Genomic DNA, 20,632 nt, shown 5'->3' on the forward strand with positions numbered 1-20,632 from the left:
CAGGTACTGCTGAACAGCTTAATATTTAATTACCCGACACAAACACTGCATTAAGTGGAATGCGCGTGATTTATATGGTCATTTTAAGTTCCTAGATAACAAAATAAATGTTATACAACCTATTTTTATTTAAGTGCAACATATTCCAAAAGATCAGGAGCTTTTGACAATATATCAGGGGCTTAAGCCTCCATAGCCAACAAAATGTGTCTTAACACACCTCCTTTCTAGATCAGAACACCCATGAGTCTACAAAGTGGCGAAAACGGATTTGCTATTTAAACAACATAGCGCAAATAATGAAAACTACTGTTGCGCTGGTCTGAAAATAGCAACAAATCAAGCTAAACATGTCCTGAACTTTATTGCGCCGGGTGTATTATAGGGCCCATGGGTGGCATGCAAACACGTGTACATGTCCTCATACTATGCTGGCTGATAGATTTTACTTTGCAAATTGTGATGTATGTTTATTTTCATGTGCTTAAAACTGTAACTTTAAGGGATAATTCACCCAAGAATTAAACAATAGTCATTAGCCCCTTTCACACAGTGATACCGGTAAAATATAGAAAATTTCCGGAACGACTTTACCGGTAAATTCAAAAAGTGCTGTTCACACAGGTGAGGACGTTACGGAATTTTTCCGGAAAAGAGCATTCACGCATCCATTCCAAAATACTGTTAAATTCTGAAATCATTAACCAGAAATTACCTCTAAATGGCTGCGCTTGTATTTGTAAACATTTGATTAAATCACAAACTTACAAACTGGATGGATAAGTATTGTGAACAACTTTGATGAAAAGAGAAATACTTTCGCATGTCAAGATGTACATGGTATGTGTGTAAGCTGGCGCTCGCATGCTGTTTCCCGGGCATACGCAAAGCTTGAAGTTAAACAAACAACTGCTTATCATAAGCATCTTATCTATAATTTTTTACACGGTTGGTATTAAGATGAACATATAAACGTTCTCGGACTAAATTCTAGCAGCTAAATGTGTCTGGAAAAATATTCAAAGTCTTTTATTTTCATAAACCGCATGGACGTGAATGCGTCTGACTGTTCAGATTGGCTAAAGCAGACGTCTCACTTCAGCATGTTCTAGACGTGCACGCGATCTTTCCGACAATATTCCTTCTGAATTCACACAGCGCAGCATTCCCGCAAATTACCGGTAATGTTACAACTTCTCTTTCCGGAAAATAGCCAGAACGAATTTACCGTTATTTTCAAAGAGGGCCTATTCACACATACACACCTTTCCGGAAAATTGCCGGTTATTTTCCGGAAAGGTCTGTATGCATGAAAGGGGCTATTAATCACCCTCATGTCATTCTAAACCAGTAAGAATTTCTCACATAATTTAAAAGGCATCTATAGCTTTTTGGACAGAAATGTGTGAAGGTATAGTGCATAAATTTATATTGTAGTCATATAAACGCAGCAGATATCTGTTTTTGAAATTCCTAATGTCATAATCCCAGTGATCTTGGGTTTTGTGCAACCACAAATTTTGATTGACGGGCACTTACCACATCCACAAGACAGGATTTGCAAAAAAAACTGGGATCAGATTATCCCTTCTCCATGATCCAACTGCATTTCAAAAGCAGTAAGTATTACACTTGACATTTTTATAGCATTCAGAACTATAATTTTTAAGATATGTAATTCATAATAATTCGTCATTTTTGGGCTTACGAATATGTATGTTTCAATGGCATTTGTGTGTGGTTCATTCATCATTAATAATAATGAATAAACTTCACAACAAAGATTATTAAATAGCCATTGTACAACTTCCTGGTTCATTGTGCTTAGTTTATCCTCACATCTGACCATCTTTTATCTTTTCTAAAGTAACATAACCAAACAGTGGGTGTGGAGAAGTTTGAGTGGGCGAGGAGAAACCAGTTCATTTGCATTTAAAGGCACAAGCTCAAAACAGCTAAAATTCCCTGTAACCCAAAAATGTATATTTACATAATTATATCTTGTAAAAAGGGCAAATTAGAAGTCCTTGAAATTGGAGAGCTCTCTGACCCTCCATAGAAAGCAAGGGTCCGAGACAGTCCTCTTTGCAGACCGCAGCTTGATGACGTAGTTAACCAGGTCCGTTACTTAATTGATGATCGCCTACACCTCCTTTACCCTTAACCCAGTCGTCACAGTTGCATGGGCACTACAAGGTATGCTATGTAGTTGATGATCGCCTACACCTCCTCTACCCTAAACCCAACCATCACAGTAGCATGGGCGCTTCCTTAGTAGGCAATAGAAGGTCAGATACATAGTTGATGATCATCTTGAAGGTTCCTGAAAAATTCTAAGCCCAGAAAGGGGGACACATGGACTGTTTTGACCATTTTCTTAGTACGTTTTTGGGCTTTGAACTTTTCAGGACACTTGCTTGGGCCGCAAGTTAAGACAACACACGCAAATAGGAAAACATGACCAAATTGAGAAAGTTTAACAATGTGCACACACACATTCTCACAACACATGCAAATAAAGAAAGGCAAGTAGCTCTAAACAAGAAGCAGCAGTATTCATCACTATTGGCATCCCCCAACACATTTCCATTGTGATCTATGCAAATTGCAGTGCATTGTTGTATTAGCATTTGTTGTGAGAATTTGCATGTTTTCGAATTGATAAGGATGTTTAATCTATTTGTTAGTTTTTTTTCTATTTGCTTGTATTTTTTATTTTACTTGGATTGAGTTTGAGCTCTTTCTGCCACCATAACTATCCTGTTTGATAGTATTGCTTGAAATTGACATTAAAACTTAATTTGCGACTGCCTTCTCTTTATTTTGACGTATCCAAGTGAATCAGTTTCTCAACCAAGAAAAGATGAAGGGCGAGACTTGATTTTTTCCAATGGGAAGTCACTGTATCATTGTTTTCTATTGCTCTAATGTGTGACTGACAGCTTCTGCATTACTTTCAAATAGATTGAATGTAATCTCATAAGGTGTTGAGTTTATAACTTCCTTAAAATAATCCTGAAAACTCCACTGTGAGTTGTTCTGGCATCTTTTAGGCACCTCATCTTTTCTCAGCAGTTCATAAAATTTTAGTTGTCTCAGAGCCTGCATTGCAAAAAAGATGTCCTTTTCCCACAGCCCTCTCTTGCATCCTATGAACATAACCTTGTGCTGTTCTTGGAAGTTGCCCATTAACAATGAAGTAGTTGCTTGCTCAGGAACAGCCAAGAAAATACAGCTGAATCAACAAACTCTACACTAAAGGTAACTCCACATGAATCAATGGGAAAATTAACCAAAAACCCTCCAAACTGACCTCTGTCAGTAGCTTTCCACTGTGACAATGCTGGTACTTTGACCCGTGCCTTGTCATGTGAGACGCTACTCGCATTGACATGGCTGTCTTGTGTCTACACCACACTGGTGTTCAGTGGGCAGAGCAGTTAAAACAATGAGCTGTTGTTTTCTTGTGACCAAGAAGAGACGTCCACTTCAGAAGGGGTTTTGTAACCACAGAGAAATGGGTCAGCAGTGGAGGTGGTACCGCTGATGAACAGCGGCTGCTTTTGTGCAGACACCCACGCCAGTATCTCTAAACACCAGTCTCAAACCTTTCCAGATGATCCAACAAAAGACATGCTGCTGCCACACTCCATGCAGACGCTCATGTACTGACCTCAAGAGAACAGCATTATGAAGTCTGCAAGAAATCTAAATCCAAAAGTCACAAATCTCCATTTATACATATATTTGAAACTTACCATTTAATCTTTAAGGTAGGGGTGCCCAATCGTGTTACTGGAATTCTGTCTACCTGCACTTTAAGCATTGATTTCATGTAGCCGAGTCCAGCAAGTAAAGTGCTGTGCAGGTAAACCTCACTAGAGTCCTTGGTTCTTAGCCCCCTTGGTAGAGCAATCAACTCCAATGTGGAAGGTTGCCAGTTTGATCCCAGCTTAGAGCAAGTTGGGTTATGTAGGACAGTCGGGATTGCATTGGTGCCGTGACCCGGGTGAGAGTGAGGTTTAGGGGGTGAGTGTAGCAGAGACCAGCTAGTGAAGTGCTGTGCAGGTAAACCTCACTCCTCTGACGTTTAAAATGTGCTCTAGCGACAGATGAAAGGTTTTTAGCCTCCTTAGTAGAGCAACCACCCCATGCAGAGAGTCACCGCTTTGATCCCTGCTCAGAGCAGGTTGGGTGGTGTAGGACCGGCGGGGGTTACATACACATACCTGTCTGTGATCAAATACTGTTTAATTTGTTTGTCAAGTTGTATTCGATTAGGGTTGGAGCTGAACTGTGCAGGGAAGGTTGATCTTCAGGAGCAGGATTGGGCACTGTAGTATGTCTTCAATGTTGTTGTAAATGCAACTATTCCCAATACAGGTGTGGTACCAAGAAATTAATCCCCATGTTTAATTCAATTTGTGATTGCCAAATCCCACTACATCTTCTAATTGTTACACTACTCTACACCTAATCCCAAGATTCCCAACCCTAACCTATACTGGGGAATGAGGGGAGGCAGAGAGTGCATTCCAAATGGGATGTATCCCCCTCTGAAGTGCACTTGCATCATTGCCATAATATTGATGTTTTATTCCAAACCGAAGTGACCAAAACTGGCCACTCTGAAAGAGAAGAATGCAGGGTTCCACACCATTCCTTTATGTTGTCCAAACACAAAACGATTAAGTTAATGTAACAAATGTTGAATCAACATAAAATAATTTAAGATATCCAAAAAATTTAAATTGAACGCCAATAATTGTGGTGTTTCAGATCATTTTAAAAAAGTAGTTTGAACAAGCAGCAAAAATCTTTTTTTGAGTGAAGAGCCTTTTGCAATGAAGAACTTTGAAGGATACATAGGGTGTCCGCTGGGTCTTAAAAATATTTAAAGTTAAGAAAATTAAGCCCTTCAAAGAAGTCTTAATAACGTTTTTACAAGGTCTTAAAAGTTGTTCAAGCGTTGTTCAAAGTGTTTGACTCCAAAAAAGCATAAATATATTTACTATGATCCTAATATTAACAATTGCATGCCCGATCCACAAGATTGGTTTGTGCTGGGGTGTGTCCGGCCAAGCTCCTCTGTCCAGGAGAGGTCACGTAATTTATGACAAATGAGTGAAGGTGATGTGACGCTTTCCACATGTAGCGAAACCGAAGAGTGAACAGACGGCAAAATGTAAGTTTGCATAATCCTGGTTGGAGAAAGACAAGTTTAAACAGTGGCTGCCACTGAAAACAACCGCGAGGCCTACAGCACGTATTGTAAAAAGAAAATTAGTATATCGTTGATGGGCATAAATGCTGTAAAGTCCCACATGCAGGGTGCCAGCCACAAGGCTGCTGTTGGCTGCAGAGAACAGCTGCAGCCGTCCATCGCCAGTTATGATGCTCCACCAGCCACCCCACTACCCAACACCTCAGCTGAACTTGTCAAAATAGCTACAACAGCAACCTCTGCCCCGATGTCTGCCGACATCAGGGTGACTATGGGCGGCACATTTACAATGCATGGAGAAGGTTATCTGGGCACTTTACACTGCGGTGAACCAACACTCACTGAACTCGAACGAAGGCATTTCAGATATTTTTAAGTCGATGTTTATGGATTCCAACATAGCTAAGACATTCACCTGTGGCAAGGACAAAACTGGTAACATCATGAGATTTGGGCTAGTACCGTACTTTAAGCAGCAGCTAATTGTCACCATCAACAAAGTTGGCTCGTTTGTGTTAATGTTCGACGAGTCTCTCAATCAGTCAACAAAGAAGAAGCAGTTCGACGTACCTGTTCGTTCTTAGGATAGTAAAGGTAAATGTGTCAGATATATAAATAAATCTTGCCCTTGGTTTAATTTATTCTTTCAAGCTTTGTTTCTTCCAAACTTATCTAAGTTCTGTTGCATGGTTGTGCTTCATTGATTTATTTAACTACAACTGATTATTAACAACTGATTATCAAGTTAAAGGTTTAAAACTAATTAGAACTTGAAGTGGCAGCAAGGTCTTACAATATTCTGAGGTCTGTGAGACACCACAGCGCACCATATCTTTACATTGTTTTCTGTCTGCAGTGGACAGACACTGAATGGAACACTGTTTAGAACTTTAAAAGACATGCCATGACACTGTGGCACTTCTCAACCCATGCTTGACTTCTAAGTATTTAAAGTCTCTCAGTGAGCGATCATGCAGGTCTGGATACATCTGTACGAATAAATAATTTGTTATGAACTAATTAATTAATCATAATTAACTAATTCACCACTGCCTATGAAAACAATGCCATCTTCCATCGCAATGTTTCACATTAGACATCGTACGATGCCAAATTGTTCGACATTGCCCAACCCTTATACATTCATATAGCTACATAAACTATATTCATAAATGTTTTCCTGCCTTTAAAAGGGAGGTTGTACCATTTCAAATATCAGTTTTCAATAATCATTGGAGTAATAATTAAGTCAAACTTTTGGCAATAGTAGTCCCCACAGACAAATCAAGCACTGAAGACAAATACGCTACGCATCTTAATGTCAATTCAACATCACTTGGTGTATTAAATAAATGACCTAATTCTGTTTGCATCTCATATTTATATCTTATTTCAACTTTGTCCTGAGATCGACCTCAGATACAGGCAGTGTCCTTCAAGATCAATTCAAGCTGTGATAAATAGGGAAAGAATGCAAACCACCCTATTTCTTCAGTCCAGAGCCTGAAGTCATCCAGCAAACACCAAAGGAAAACACTTACATAAAGTAGTTACACTTTATTTCAAGTTGACGTAGTTACAGTGCCACTATTTACTGAATACTGAGTAATATTAATTAGTTAGATCTACTTAGGCATGGGACGGTAACCGGTTTCTAGGTTTATTGTGGTTTGGAAAAGTTACCTCGATTGTAACTAGTGATTATTTTAGTTACTGTTGCCTTTCTAGCAGCTTAAACCAGTTTGGCCATTCTTCTCTGATCTCTGGCATCAACAAGTCATTTGCACCCACAGAACTGCCGCTCACTGGATATTTGAGATGGTTGTGCATGAAAATCCCAGTAGATCAGCAGTTTCTGAAATACTTAGACCAGCCCATCTGCCACCAAAAACCATGCCACGTTCAAAGTAACTTAAATCACCTTTCCTTCCTATTCTGATGCTCAGTTTGAACTGCAGCAGATCGACTTGACCATGTCTACATGAAGTGCATTGAGTTGCTGGCATTTGGCTGATTAGAAATTTTAATTAACGATCAGCTGGACAGACATACCTTATTTCAAGAGTTCACACTTAGCTCATGATTTATACATAGCTTGTTTGGCATGCTGTCCCGGGAGAGAGCCCTGAGCTCAAGGGATCCTCGAGCCCAGGGCTCCCCCCCTTTTGCAGGGCGAGTGGAGATTGAGCTCAGGTCTATCTCAAACTCCCCCGCTGCTGAGGCCAAGGCGAACTTCCTGAGAGTAAGACATTATAAAAAGGTTTAGGCTTGTTTTATCTATAATATAGAGCAAATTTGGATGGTGGGAGGAAACCGGGGAACCCGGGGGAAACCCACGCGGACACGGGGAGAACATGCAAACTCCACACAGAAATACCAGATGGCTCAGCGAGGACCCAACACCATTGGTATTCTTGCTGTGAGGCAACAGTGCTAGTCACTGGGCCACCGTGCCGCCCATTCTGGATAAAGGAGGAAGAAGGGGAGGAGGGGGGTTTCTTCCAGACGAAGATAGTTGTAGAAAGGAAATGAGGATATATATAGTGATTTGGGATCCTTCGATTGGAGGATCATAATTAGTTAATGTGGACCAGCTGGGTAAATCATGAGCACATGCTCCTCTCGAAATTAGTTTAAAACTAAACTTCACAAAGTGGCCGGTGAGTGATATGCACCAACATCCAAGCATGTTATGAATCTAAATCATGCAGTGGCTCACTTTATATGCAAAGAAAAGAGAGATATCCAAAAATGCATTTTCAAGTTGTAAAGAAATCTGTTTTTGAAACTAATATTTATTTGAATTATTTAGCCTGACATGTTTACTTTTGCAAATTCCTTCAATTTTTTCCTTAAAATAAAACATATTGGGTAACACTTTATTTTGATGGTCTATTTGAGTATTAGAAGACTGTCTGCTTAATATCTGTTGATACTGCTCCTTCAACAGACATTTAATTGACTATAAAAAATTTTTTTAGCAAGAACATGTCATCTTACACGAACCCCAACCTGATAGTCTACTTTCAATCTAATGAGAATTAGTTGGCATGTAGATGCAATGTAACTTGATTCAACAAATGACCATCAAAATAAAGTGTGACCATGTATTGTGTTCAATGTGGGAAAAGGCTGTTGTTTTTTAACACAGACATTAAAAAGACCATATTTCAGAGCTGTAATTGCAATACAATGATTTATATTCAATGTTGTACCTGCAGAATCTTATGCTGGTCCATGCGTACGTGTGCTTTATACATGGTTGAGGTTAAAAAAAGGGGTTAGGGTTAGTTTTAATTATCCATAAATCATTGTAATTACTATAGTAAATCTCTAACTACTTCACCTTAAATTAGAGTGTTACCAAAACATCCTCTATTTTACCTGTTGAGCTCACATGCAGTGGATTATATTTAAAGTCATATGGAGCACAATGTTATAATTAGCAACATTTTCTTTGTTAGGCAATACTTTTGTACTTTTTAATACAGTTCCTCTGCACAGTATTTTCACCTGAGGACACATCCAGTTGTGCTTACAATAAAGGAACAAATGAGGGCAGCATATCACAACAGATCCTGAAAATCCTCTATGTTTCAAAATGAGAGATCTTCAGGTTCACTGCTAATTTTTTAAATGTATTTATGCTAACAGCTGCAAAAGATAAGTTTAACCATGTCATGGGTAACATACAGTTGAAGTTAGAATTGTAAGCCTCCCTGAATTATTCACCCCACTGTTTCATTGTTTCCCCAATTTCTGTTTAACGGAGAGTAGATTTTTTTTTTCAACACATTTCTAAACATAATAGTTTTAATAATTCCTCTTTAATAACTGATTTATTTTATCTTTGCCATAATGACAGTAAACAATATTTTACTAGTTTTTTTTTACAAGACACTTCTGTACAGCTTAAAATGACATAACTAGGTTAATTAGGTTATCTACGCAGGTTACGGTAATTAGGCAAGTTATTGTATAATGATGATTTGTTCTGTAGACTATCGGAAAAATTATAGCTTAAAGGGCACATAGTTTACCCCTTTTTTAAGATTTAATATTAATATTATGGTTCTTCTGACTGTGCCAGTTTAGGTTCAGTTCAAAACACAGTTCAGATTTTTTTTTTATTATAATGTGTTATTTTGGGGGCTTGTACACAGCTTGCTGTTGTAAGGGGGTGTTGCTTCACATGAAAATAAGTTTCGACTTCCAGTGTTAAGGCAAGTGTTAGGCAAAAGACAGGTAGACACAGAGAGAAGCAACAAGAGTGAGAGGATCAGCATTCAAAACATACAAAACATGTGTCTTTGTATAGTTTTACAGCCAACTGCTAGTTTAAAGTTCCGAGCTTGTACACTGAGACTAATAACCACGCACACTGAATTAACTTTGACTGAGGCACCAGATGCGCAGCTCAGAGCCGCGACACAGAACACCAGACAAACACATTCGGATGTTATTTTATATGAAACTATTCAGATGGAGCTCTGTGGCATAGCAGAAATATGAAGTGTCCCGAATCATGGCTGGGCGCGCGGACAGTCGCCGGCTGGAATCGCGTTTATGTGTCCCCTGACAAAAAACTTGCACTTTCCAGCTGTACCTGGTTAAGAACACAGGGAGCTTCTGTGAAAAAAAGGCTGAAGTTTAAGATAGACGCAATGAAAAGTACACATGTTTGCAAACCTACCTACAAACAAACTAACTTACAAACAATAATTCCAATTACAGCGATCATGTGGTGAATGTTGATCTTGTGTTGAGCTCAATGAGCCTTACATCTAAAATAGAGCCAGGGGTGTTTCTTTAGTGACATCACTTTGACTATCACTCTGTAAATAGCGGACGTGAAACAACAAACTGAGCATATGGTCGTGACGAGCAACTGTCAATCAATATTGGTGGACGGGGGGACCGCACTCTTACATCAAGTTGCGGTCAATCTAAAACCAGCTACAATTGGTCCAATGTTTTAATGTTGTTAAATTAAAAATAAAAAGGACTCTGTGTGTTTATTCATTCATTCATTTATTTTCTTGTCGGCTTAGTCCCTTTATTAATCCGGGGTCCCCACAGCGGAATGAACCTCCAACTTATCCTGCAAGTTTTTATGCAGTGGATGCCCTTCCAGCCACAACCCATCTCTGGGAAACATCCACACAAACACATATACTACGGACAATTTAGCCTACCCTATTCACCTGTACCGCATGTCTTTGGACTGTGGGGGAACCCGGAGAAAACCCAAGCAAACGCAGAGAGAACATGCAAACTCCACACAGAAATGCCAAATGAGCCAAGGTTCGAACCAGCGACCCTGTTGTTGTGAGACGACAGCACTACCTACTGCATCACTGCTTCGCCTGTGTGTGTTTATATTACCCCAATATGACTGTCTATATGCTATACCCAGAGATCCCCTTGGTCTTAACTTCGGAGATCGGCAACATCACTATCACACCATCCTCTTCCTTGGGGGCCCTCTTAAAATAAAGAAATTGAGAATGTGGTGACATCTAAAATTGTGGTAAAAATCAGATGAGGGCTTTTCTTTTTCTGGATGGCTTTCTTTAATCGTTGCTTGTGTTTAGGGAAGCAAGCAGGCAAAGCGAGTGGGTCAATCAGTAAAACCAATTGGGTTTAGGGAAGGAGGAGGAGGGTGGGTCATCCGATTGGCCAGTCGCCCAGTAAATCATTCAGTCAGTCAGACACACTGTCACTCAACAGCGGCTTCCAGTGGGTTTACTCGAGAACAGCGCGGGTGCGAACCTCGCTCACGAGAAGCGTTAGAGATTTGCGAACAGATTTGCGAAAACAAAAACTGCACAAATACGTACCTCCCAGGATGTATTTTGCGGTCTCCAGAAACGTCCACAGGACTACGTTTTCAGAATGAGCCTGGGTTGACAACATGAGTCAAATTTGTGAATAACGGCTCCCTTAATTGTTAGTACATGTTGTTGATTAATGTATTAATTAACATTTAAGTTTAACGGTAACACTTCACAATAACAGTACATAAATAATTATGTATTAATATGTAAATAAAAATAATCTGAAATAATGATGAGTTATGGCACACAGTAATCATGAGCTAACTTAACTACAACATGTGACACACGAGTACATGAGTAAATTACGTCTACCTTAATTACTTGTTTGTACATGTTTATTAAAAAAATTATTAATTAACTTTTAAGTTTAAGCCATATGTCAGCAACATTACCTCATGAGCTGTTAATGACATCATTAACTGCTCATGAACTCCTTTGTTTAAACTGTACATGTTGATTTTGACAGAACACTTTTCTATTGTTATTAAGTGTAAATGTGCTAGACGCATGTGCATAAGGAGTTCATGAGTAGTTAAGAATGGGTTAATGATGGTGTGCCCCTACAAGTAAAGTCATAATATAAATATACATTTACATATCATGAATTCATGATGGTTAAATTAAGCATAAATTAATGTGGTAATTAACCCAGGTAAAAAAAAAAAGTGCACTAAAATGCACTTTATTTTAGTAGACTTAACAGTAATGTACTAAAAGTGCTCTATTTTCGCACACTAATTTGTACTTAATGTACTAAAGATAGTATTAGGTATATGTTAAGATAAACTTAATACCATCTAAGTGTACTCAAATGTGCTATTTTGAGACACCATGAAATTGAACTAAAATGTGCTTTTAACATACTATATCTGTATTTAAAAAAAAAAAAAAAAAAAAAAAAAAAAAAAAATATATATATATATATATATATGTATATATTTAGTTACAACTAGAAATACACTTGAACCCTACTTTTAAACATTTAAATATATTTATGACTAAATTAAAGTATAATCCGTCCTTACATTCAGAATACAGTGATATTTATGCTAACAGAATCAACAAACCTATGTCATTAGATTGTTTAGACATCCTCACGTAATTGGTTAGACAAAAGATAATTAAGTAGAAGGATAAACAGTCCAGAACAATTTTAGAATATGCAATGTAAAACATGTTTCCTTAGATTATCATGTTATTGACTACACTGGATTCCCAGAGATGGGTTGCGGCTGGAAGGGCATCCACTGCGTAAAATCTTGCTGGATAAATTGATGGTTCATTCCGCTGTGGCGACCCCGGATTGATAAAGGGACTAAGCCGACAAGAAAATGAATGAATGAATGACTACACTGGATATACACAAACATATCATCCCTTCTGCATACCCATTCTTAGCTTTCCTGATCATTCCTTGACCTACAGCACACACATACTTCAAGACAATAATGTTTTGGTAAGATTACCACACTCAAAATCAATTTAAGTGTTAGTCATAATAGTGCATTCACTTTAAGTGTACTTAAGTACAACTTTTGGGAAAATGTACTTCTACTACAATACATTACTAATAGATTTTTTATATATTAACTTATTTTAAACTTAGAATTAGTATGTATACAGTGCACTAAAAATCAACTAATTTTTAAAGCATTTAAAGCACACTTTTTAAAAACACAATAATAAAAATCTTTTGGATGTTTTATCCTGTAGTGTACTTTATTGTAGTACACTGAAAAATTATTTAAATATTACTGGTATTTGGTATACTTTTGTCAAGTGTACTAAAGTCCTACTGAAGTATAAAAATACTTTTAATTAGTATATTTATAGTGTAAAACCATCAAACATTTATTTAACACAAAAAAATAACAAAGTACTAAAAATGTATTTGTGGGTATTTAAGTGTATTTTAATTGCATTTAATTATATATTTTTTTCACCTGGGAATACATGAATTCTATCAACAAGTAATTAAGGCTGCCATTATTCACACATGAACTCACATGACTCATATTGTAGTTAAAGTTAGTTCATGATTAGCGCATGCATTTACTAGTCATCAGTTCATAATTAAGTAATGTTTAGTTTACATCATTATACATGTACTGTTATTGTAGTGTTACCTATTAATTTCAGAGTCCAACGCCTAACTCTATTTTAACCATAAACCACTTCTTAAATCAAATGACCAGCCATAATCATATCCATAACCACAAAACCAGATTTGTTAATTAATCTAGTTACACGTATTGCTGTACAAAATCATTACTCATGTGCCATATGTGCACCGTATGTATTATAACAACTTAGATCTGATCTCAGCATTTGGCGTGACTCTAAATAATAGCTCTTAAAGGGTAGTAATAATCAAATTCAGTGAGAGTTTTACGTGTCCCTCAGAGCCCGTGCTAGACTATATTAAGAACGGCTCTGATACAGCACGTAATTGATTTGTGAAACATTATTCATCATTAACGCTTTGCTGTCTTAATACGTAACCAAGCATGACGTCCAATCATGACAGAATATTGGAATTCATTTCAGCACAGATGTGACAAATTGGTAAAGAATGGCTAGACCTCAAGAGACCAGATTCACACAGCAGGACCTCTATTAAAATCTCTATTAAACTATCAAGACTCTTTAATAGAGCAAATCTGGGCACTCGCTGCCTCAATTTTCTCTGCTGGAGTGTTTCTTGCCAAAAAAAGACAGCTCAAACTACTATTGCTTCACTCCGAACTGAGCTTAAAGGCATTATTATTAAAATTAAAACAGTAAAACAGTTATTTATTTATAAGCTGACTTATGTACTTACAGTATCCCAAATGTTTTAAAGAATGATCAAATCCAGAGAAAAATTTTAAAAAGCTGTTTAACTAGTTATGGGGTGTGACATGACTTCATACAACCTCAATTTCTGTTGGTTTAATATGAAACAGGGAAACACCAAAGATGACTTAATATGTTGTTCACAATATTAGCCTGTGTAAGTATGATTAGTGTGATAGAACACTGCTTCTGCCAATGTGTGTAAGAATAACTAAATAAAAGCTTCGCTGCCCTTCTAAAAAGAAAAAAAAAAACAACAGCTTAAGGGGCTGATCACACCCAACGCACTTTTACATTCCAAAAAACGCGAGGTGCACCACACTGCATTTTTTGGTAACAAGAAAAAAAAGAAGCGCGGCGCATTTTTATGTTGCTAGGCAACAACTGAATCAGCTGCGTATGGTGCGCGACTGTTGCTGTTGATATTAATATAATTTTAAAATTGAATATTATTGTGATATTCAAGATTTGTGAGTCATATAGCACTGGATAATTCAAAACAGCAACCACAAGTCTTTTCTCTTCAAGTCTCCTTAGTTATCTTGATAACACAAATACTGCAACAGAAACCCTGCCTCTGCTTTCATTTGATTAGAAAATGAAAAAGACGAGATTGATTTAAAAGGCTTTTTCCGCTCAGAGTTGACTCTGTCAACTGTGAGCACACAGCGCACAATGGCAGAAATGCGAGGCACGCAGGGCGCATAAGAAGTGTGCAAAACGTTTGCAGCCATTAGTAAACCATTCAAAAAAGGCAAAAAACGTGTTCTGTGTGATCGGCCCTTAAACCAGCCTAAGCTAGTTGGCTGGTTTTAGTTGGTCAACCAGGGGTGTGTTTTTTTCAAAAACCACTGTTAGCTAACTAAGGTCACAAACATAATTATTTGATTTAGCGATTACAAATTCGTTGTTCCAACGAACATTCCCAAACTGCATTGTAAACTTATATGCTTGCAACCTTACCTCTAGAGCTGTAATCATTCCCCCTAAGCCCTATTCATTTAGAACCTTAACATTTAAACTTGGAATTATAAAAAAAAACAATTACGTCATCTCTCGTAGATGTAATTTGTTTTCAAAGTATTTTTACAGTTTAGTTTTAGCGATCTTCATGTTTACAATTGCACTTCCTACGCAGTGCACTCTGAAAACATTGATGTCATTTTGAACACAGCCGTGGCTCATGACGAAAGCTGTAGGTGACCTACCTATTATTTAAAAGCGGAATTTACCTTACATCTTCAAAGCTAGTGAAAATTTAAAATTATAGCATACGTTAATGCTTTTAATTTATATTTATTAAGTATGTGTACTGTATATGACCTGGGCCTGTTGGTTAGAACATTTCTGCAGTGGTCTGCATGTGTCAAATTGTAAAAGTAGACTTTAAAAAAAAATAAATAAATAAACAATAGGCCTTATCCTACTTACTAATAATAATAATTATCATCATCATTATTATTATTAAAGTAGGATTTTTTTAATTTCCTAATAAATAATATATAATAAATGTAATTTCTTAATAAACAGCCTTATTATTTATTTATTTATTTATTTGTTTATATGATTTATATATGATATTAGAATACGTATTAGCTTTTGTAAGTGATTTTATGCTTATTTAGAATAGACTATGCAATATTCTCAATAAAATTTCTAAAGGAAACATGCCCTATATGTGCTATATTTACATAAATTTTCAATTCATATGGAAAACGAGTGCATGTTTTTACCAAAACTAATTATGATTTTTTAGCCAAAACCAACTATGTCTACCTTGAACCAGGCTGGTCAAGCTGGTTTTAGCTGGTCATTTTCCAGCTTGACCAGCTAAGACCAGGCTGGAAATGGCTGAAACTAGCCGGAAAATGACCAAAATCCCTCTAAAACCAGGTTGGTTTAACAGCTAAAACCACCCAATCAGCTTAGGCTAGTTTAAGCTGAGGTTTTTTCAGCAGGGTTTTGTGCCATACTGTGCTCGTCTTTCATCAGAATTGCTTAAGCGCTCCTGTTTTACTACGATAACTTTCAGCCTTACTCTGCTTTATACTATCATGATAATAAGCGATTAACACTTCAGCTCATCTATGAACACGATTTCTGAAAGACTTCAGCAAACTATGGCTTCATTTGTTGTTAATATGTGCCCTCTAGTAATAATACACCATTGAAACGGTTTAAAAACATTACGTTCTTTAATTTCGTTTCCGAAACTGGCGTCTGACATACACAAAAACATTTAACATTTTCAGAGATAAAACTCATCCTCTAATGGACCACAGTCCATTTTCAAATAATGTCAAGTGTGAGATTTGAGCATAAATATATATAAAAAGAAAAAAAAGTTGTATACAGACAACACCACTTTGTGATGCCTTGCTGATGTATACATAAGGACAAAATACAGGCTTTGTTCCAAAACCTAATCAGCCTCGCTGTCTATACATAGGCAGAAGCCTTCTAGGTAGTAGTGTAACTGTGGTGAACATATACCTGACTGATTGATTAGCCTACTATGCTAATAGCAAAATAGCACATATGCTTCAGTGCTAAGCTAGTAGCAATATAGCACACATACATCTCCGAGATGCTGTTAAAATAGCATTCAACTGAATAATTATATCTAAAACACATTCTATTTCTGAAAATAAGATGTTTAAGCACATTTTCTTCACTTGTTTACTCTTTGACTTTTGATGAAAAACAGGAAAATTGTTGTAATTTATTTAGCTTTAATAAGGCAATATTTCCAAATGAACAAAATACATACAGTACAAACATGTGCACACCGTATTGTTCAGAGCGCGCCTGTTCATGTTTCGGCATTCCACTTAGTCATCTTTCAGGATGGATAAACTTCAGCTTTTTTGGGCTTACTGTAGCATTCTTTGTAGTTGTTTTTATATACTGTGCTATTTATGCATGAATCAAGCCTTTGTCTGTATCTTTGTATAAACAATAGCTCTTCTGAAATATGCTTTGCTGTCCTTGCTTCAGGTTTTCCCATGATTCATTCTGGGAGGAATTTTAATAAAAAAAACCATGAACATTGTGTTGTTTACTCACCCTTTGCTTGTTCCAAACCTGTTTGAATGTTTTCTGTTGAACAGAAAAGAAGATATTCTGAAGAAAGCTGGAAACGTGATTATTGACTTCCATAGTGTTTATTTATGGATTTCAAAGAGTACACGTTTTTTTTATTTTTCTTTAAAATGCCTTCTTTGCGTTTCACAGAATAAAGAAACACCTTAAGGTTTGGAACCACCCAAGGGTAAGTAAATATGAGTAAACTTTTGGGCAAACTACACAGTTAAAGTCAGAATTATTAGCCCCCCTTTGAATTTGTGTTCTTTTCTAAATATTTTCCAAATTATGTTTAATAGAGCAAATAACTTTTTACAGTTTGTCTGATAATATTTTTTCTTCTGGAGACTTGATTTTTGAGTTTTTGATTTTTGTGAACAATTTTAAGGTCAAAATTATTAGCCCCTTTAAGCTAATTATTTTTTTATGATAGTCTACAGAAAAACAATCGTTATAAAATAACTTGCCTAATTACCCTAACTTGCCTAGGTAACTTAATTAACCCAGTTAAGCCTTTAAATGTCACATTAAGCTTTATAAGTGTCTTGAAAAATATCTAGTTAAATATTTTTTACTGTCATCATGGCAAAAATAAAATAAATCAGTTATTAGAGATGAGTTATTAAAACAATAATGTTTAGAAATGTATTGAGAAAATCTGCTATCTGTTAAACAGAATAGAGAAAAAAACAAATTGGGGAAAATGGGAGAAAAATAAACAGGGGGGCTAATAATTCAGGGGGGCTAATCATTCTGACTTCAACTGTACATTACACACATAAACACACACGTTGAATCAAACATTCCTGTTTAATTCCACTGATTTATTTATTTATTTTTTGTAGATATAGGTTTCAGTTACTGATAGTTAAAATAAACCTGTGCAACCATCCCGAATGGAACCTTCGAAAGCAGTTCACTAGGTTTTGGAACAGAAAAAAATATATACATTTCCGAATGTCAGCCCACCAAGCATTTTTAAAAGACATCAACTAGATGTATAAACGCAGGCATCCTGGCTAAAACAAGTCATCAAATAAACATATTAGACAGACTTCACCTCTGTATTCATTCATTCCTGTCTATTTTTTAACTACTGTTAGACATCTTTTAGATTTTCACTATTCACTGACAGTCCAAACATAGCCTTGTATTAGCCAAGATGTCACAGTTTAGACGTCTATTAGACGCCTTTTAAAGAAACACTCCACTTTTTTGGAAATTTTACAATTCCCCTAGAGTTAATCCATTCAGCCAATCTCCAGGGAGCACTTTTAGCTTAGCTTAGCTTAGCATAAATCATTCAATCGCATCCAGACCTTTAGCATCCAATTAAAATATTTCAATCAAGAGTGTCAATAATCTTCCTATGTAAAGCTTGACTATTTAAAGATGAACAATTTGTATCTTTTTTAATTTAGATGCCAATGGCCTATAATCAAATTCAATGATTCATGCTAAGCTAAAATAAAAGTGCTTCTACCATACCTAAAGATCAGCTCAGTGGATTTAAAAATGGTAAACTGTTTAACTCTAGGGGAGTTATTTAAAAAAAATGAAGCGCTCCTTTAAACAATAACAAAAAATGCTTGTATAGTGTGAACACAGCGCTAAATTCTCATATCTATTTACAAAAGACTTATTCTAAGATGGTATGCTAATGAATAAGCAGAAAATGGCTTCATATATGAGAAAAGGCAAAAAAAAAAACAAAGGACATTTGCTGTTCTAAGTTTTGATGATGGTTGGGTTTGGAAGTGTTCATTATGATTGATTTCTAGATTGAGTGCGACTCCAGACACACTCTCAGTAAAAGTCTGAGAACCAGCTCAAGGTGAGCGTGAGGGTGGTCAAGGGTCGATCTCTTCAGGAATGATGGTGAGGATAATGTCTTCATTTCCGCGCCGTACCACTGCTCTCAGGCTTTCGTCTGTCTTGATGGCCGTGCTGACGTCGCTGGCCGATGTGATCCTCTGACCGTTAATGCTGATTATGACGTCACTCTCCTTCAAACCGCCACTAGAAAACAAAGCAAGAAGCAGTTCAAACTGACCTGTTTTTAAGAGTGCCAAACGCTTTAGCTAAAGTCCTTTATTGGCTTTGGAGTCTTTTATTCACATTGGATTTCCAATACAAAACATTATTAGGTTTTGTTACATCAAGGCGCTTATGTCATTATGATGTCATGTTGCAGAATTTAAAGCTATGGTAAAATTAGGAAAACACTTGAATGTTCTGTTTGTTAGTTGTATTTGTTTTGAAATTAACCCTCTGACTCACTTCTATAAATTAGATTTTGAATTTTGAAAAACATTACTGCTTTCTCAAAATGGGCAGAAAATTTGTGACTTTTTGGCAATTTGGAGTGTAAATAAACGTACAAAAGTGCAAGATTCGAGCAGGCAAATTGGTCATAAGAATTGTCACACTTGTTACTTTTGGTCAAAAGTGACCAACCTAGAGGTAATGAAAGGGAAACTTACAGAAACACAAAATATCTAAGAATTTTTGTGTGTATAATCTACAAATCAGTTACAATACTGACGCTCTGGTATTCTCTTTCCTACACAATGTTCACTTCAAATCACTATTTCTAACAATATATATATATAGTTGAAGTCAGAATTTTTAGCCCCCTTTTGATTTTTTTTCCTTTTTTAAATATTTACCAAATAATGTTTGACAGAGCAAGGAAATTTTCACAGTATGTCTGATAATATTTTTTCTTCTGGAGAAAGTCTTATTTGTTTTATTTCGGCAAGAGTAAAAGCAGTTTTAATTTTCATAAAGCCATTTTTGGGACAAAATTATTAGCCTCTTTAAGCTAATTTTTTTTTTTTCGATAGTGTACAGAACAAACCATTGTTTTACAATAACTTGCCTAATTACCCTAACCTGCCTAGTTAACCTGATTAACCTAGTTAAGCCTTTGAATGTCACTTTAAGCTGTATAGAAATGTCTTAAAAATATCAAGAAAAATATTATTTACTGTCATTATGATAAAGATAAAATAAATCAGTTATTAGAAATGAGTTAATAAAACTATTATGTTTAGAAATGTGCTGAAACAATCTTCCCTCCATTAAACAGAAATTTGGGAAAAAAAATAAACAGGGGTGCTAATAATACAGGGGGACTAATAATTCAACTGTATATATATACACATTGTGTATATATATATAATACATTTATATAATACATATAATACATTGTGTACACACACTGTACACTCTACATTCACACACACACACACACACACACACACACACACACACACACACACACACACACACACACACACACACACACACACACACAAATATATATAAAAAAGAAAAAAATCAAAGCGAGGCTAATAATTATGAATTCAACTGGTCTTACGGTTACGATTATCATGCCATCGATTCGGTTCAGTTTGATACCTCGGTGCATCAAGATGCAGTGATGTTGCTTTCCTTTCACAATTATATATTTTTTTCTTTACAACACAAGATTTTTTTTTTTTTTATTGAAATCTATAAATATATTTAGATTTTTTTTATTATTTGGTATACAATTTTGTCTGTTAATACAAGTAATCAGATATTTTTTTGAGAGAGAGAGAGAGAGAGAGAGAGAGAAAGAGAGAGAGAGAGTGAGAGAGAGAGAGAG

At 36.2% G+C, this 20,632-nt stretch overlaps 1 protein-coding gene across 2 annotated transcripts in view; it reads right to left on the bottom strand.

Moving 5' to 3' along the window:
• Positions 1-16,608: 16,608 nt before the first annotated feature.
• htra1b (HtrA serine peptidase 1b) overlaps positions 16,609-20,632 on the bottom strand; it is a 69,047-nt gene continuing 65,023 nt past the window's right edge. Inside the window, exons 9-10 of one of the 2 annotated variants that reach the window (XR_012387655.1) lie at positions 17,750-18,999; positions 16,609-17,198 (exon numbers count right to left, since the gene is read on the bottom strand). Coding sequence is in view for 1 of the 2 variants with exons in the window: in NM_001111182.1 (NP_001104652.1) it covers positions 18,831-18,999 (169 nt within the window). In the remaining variant the exon portion in view is untranslated. 2 annotated transcript variants of the gene reach the window in all.

This window comes from Danio rerio, chromosome 12 (genome assembly GCF_049306965.1).
Source record: "Danio rerio strain Tuebingen ecotype United States chromosome 12, GRCz12tu, whole genome shotgun sequence".
Lineage (NCBI taxonomy): Eukaryota > Metazoa > Chordata > Actinopteri > Cypriniformes > Danionidae > Danio > Danio rerio.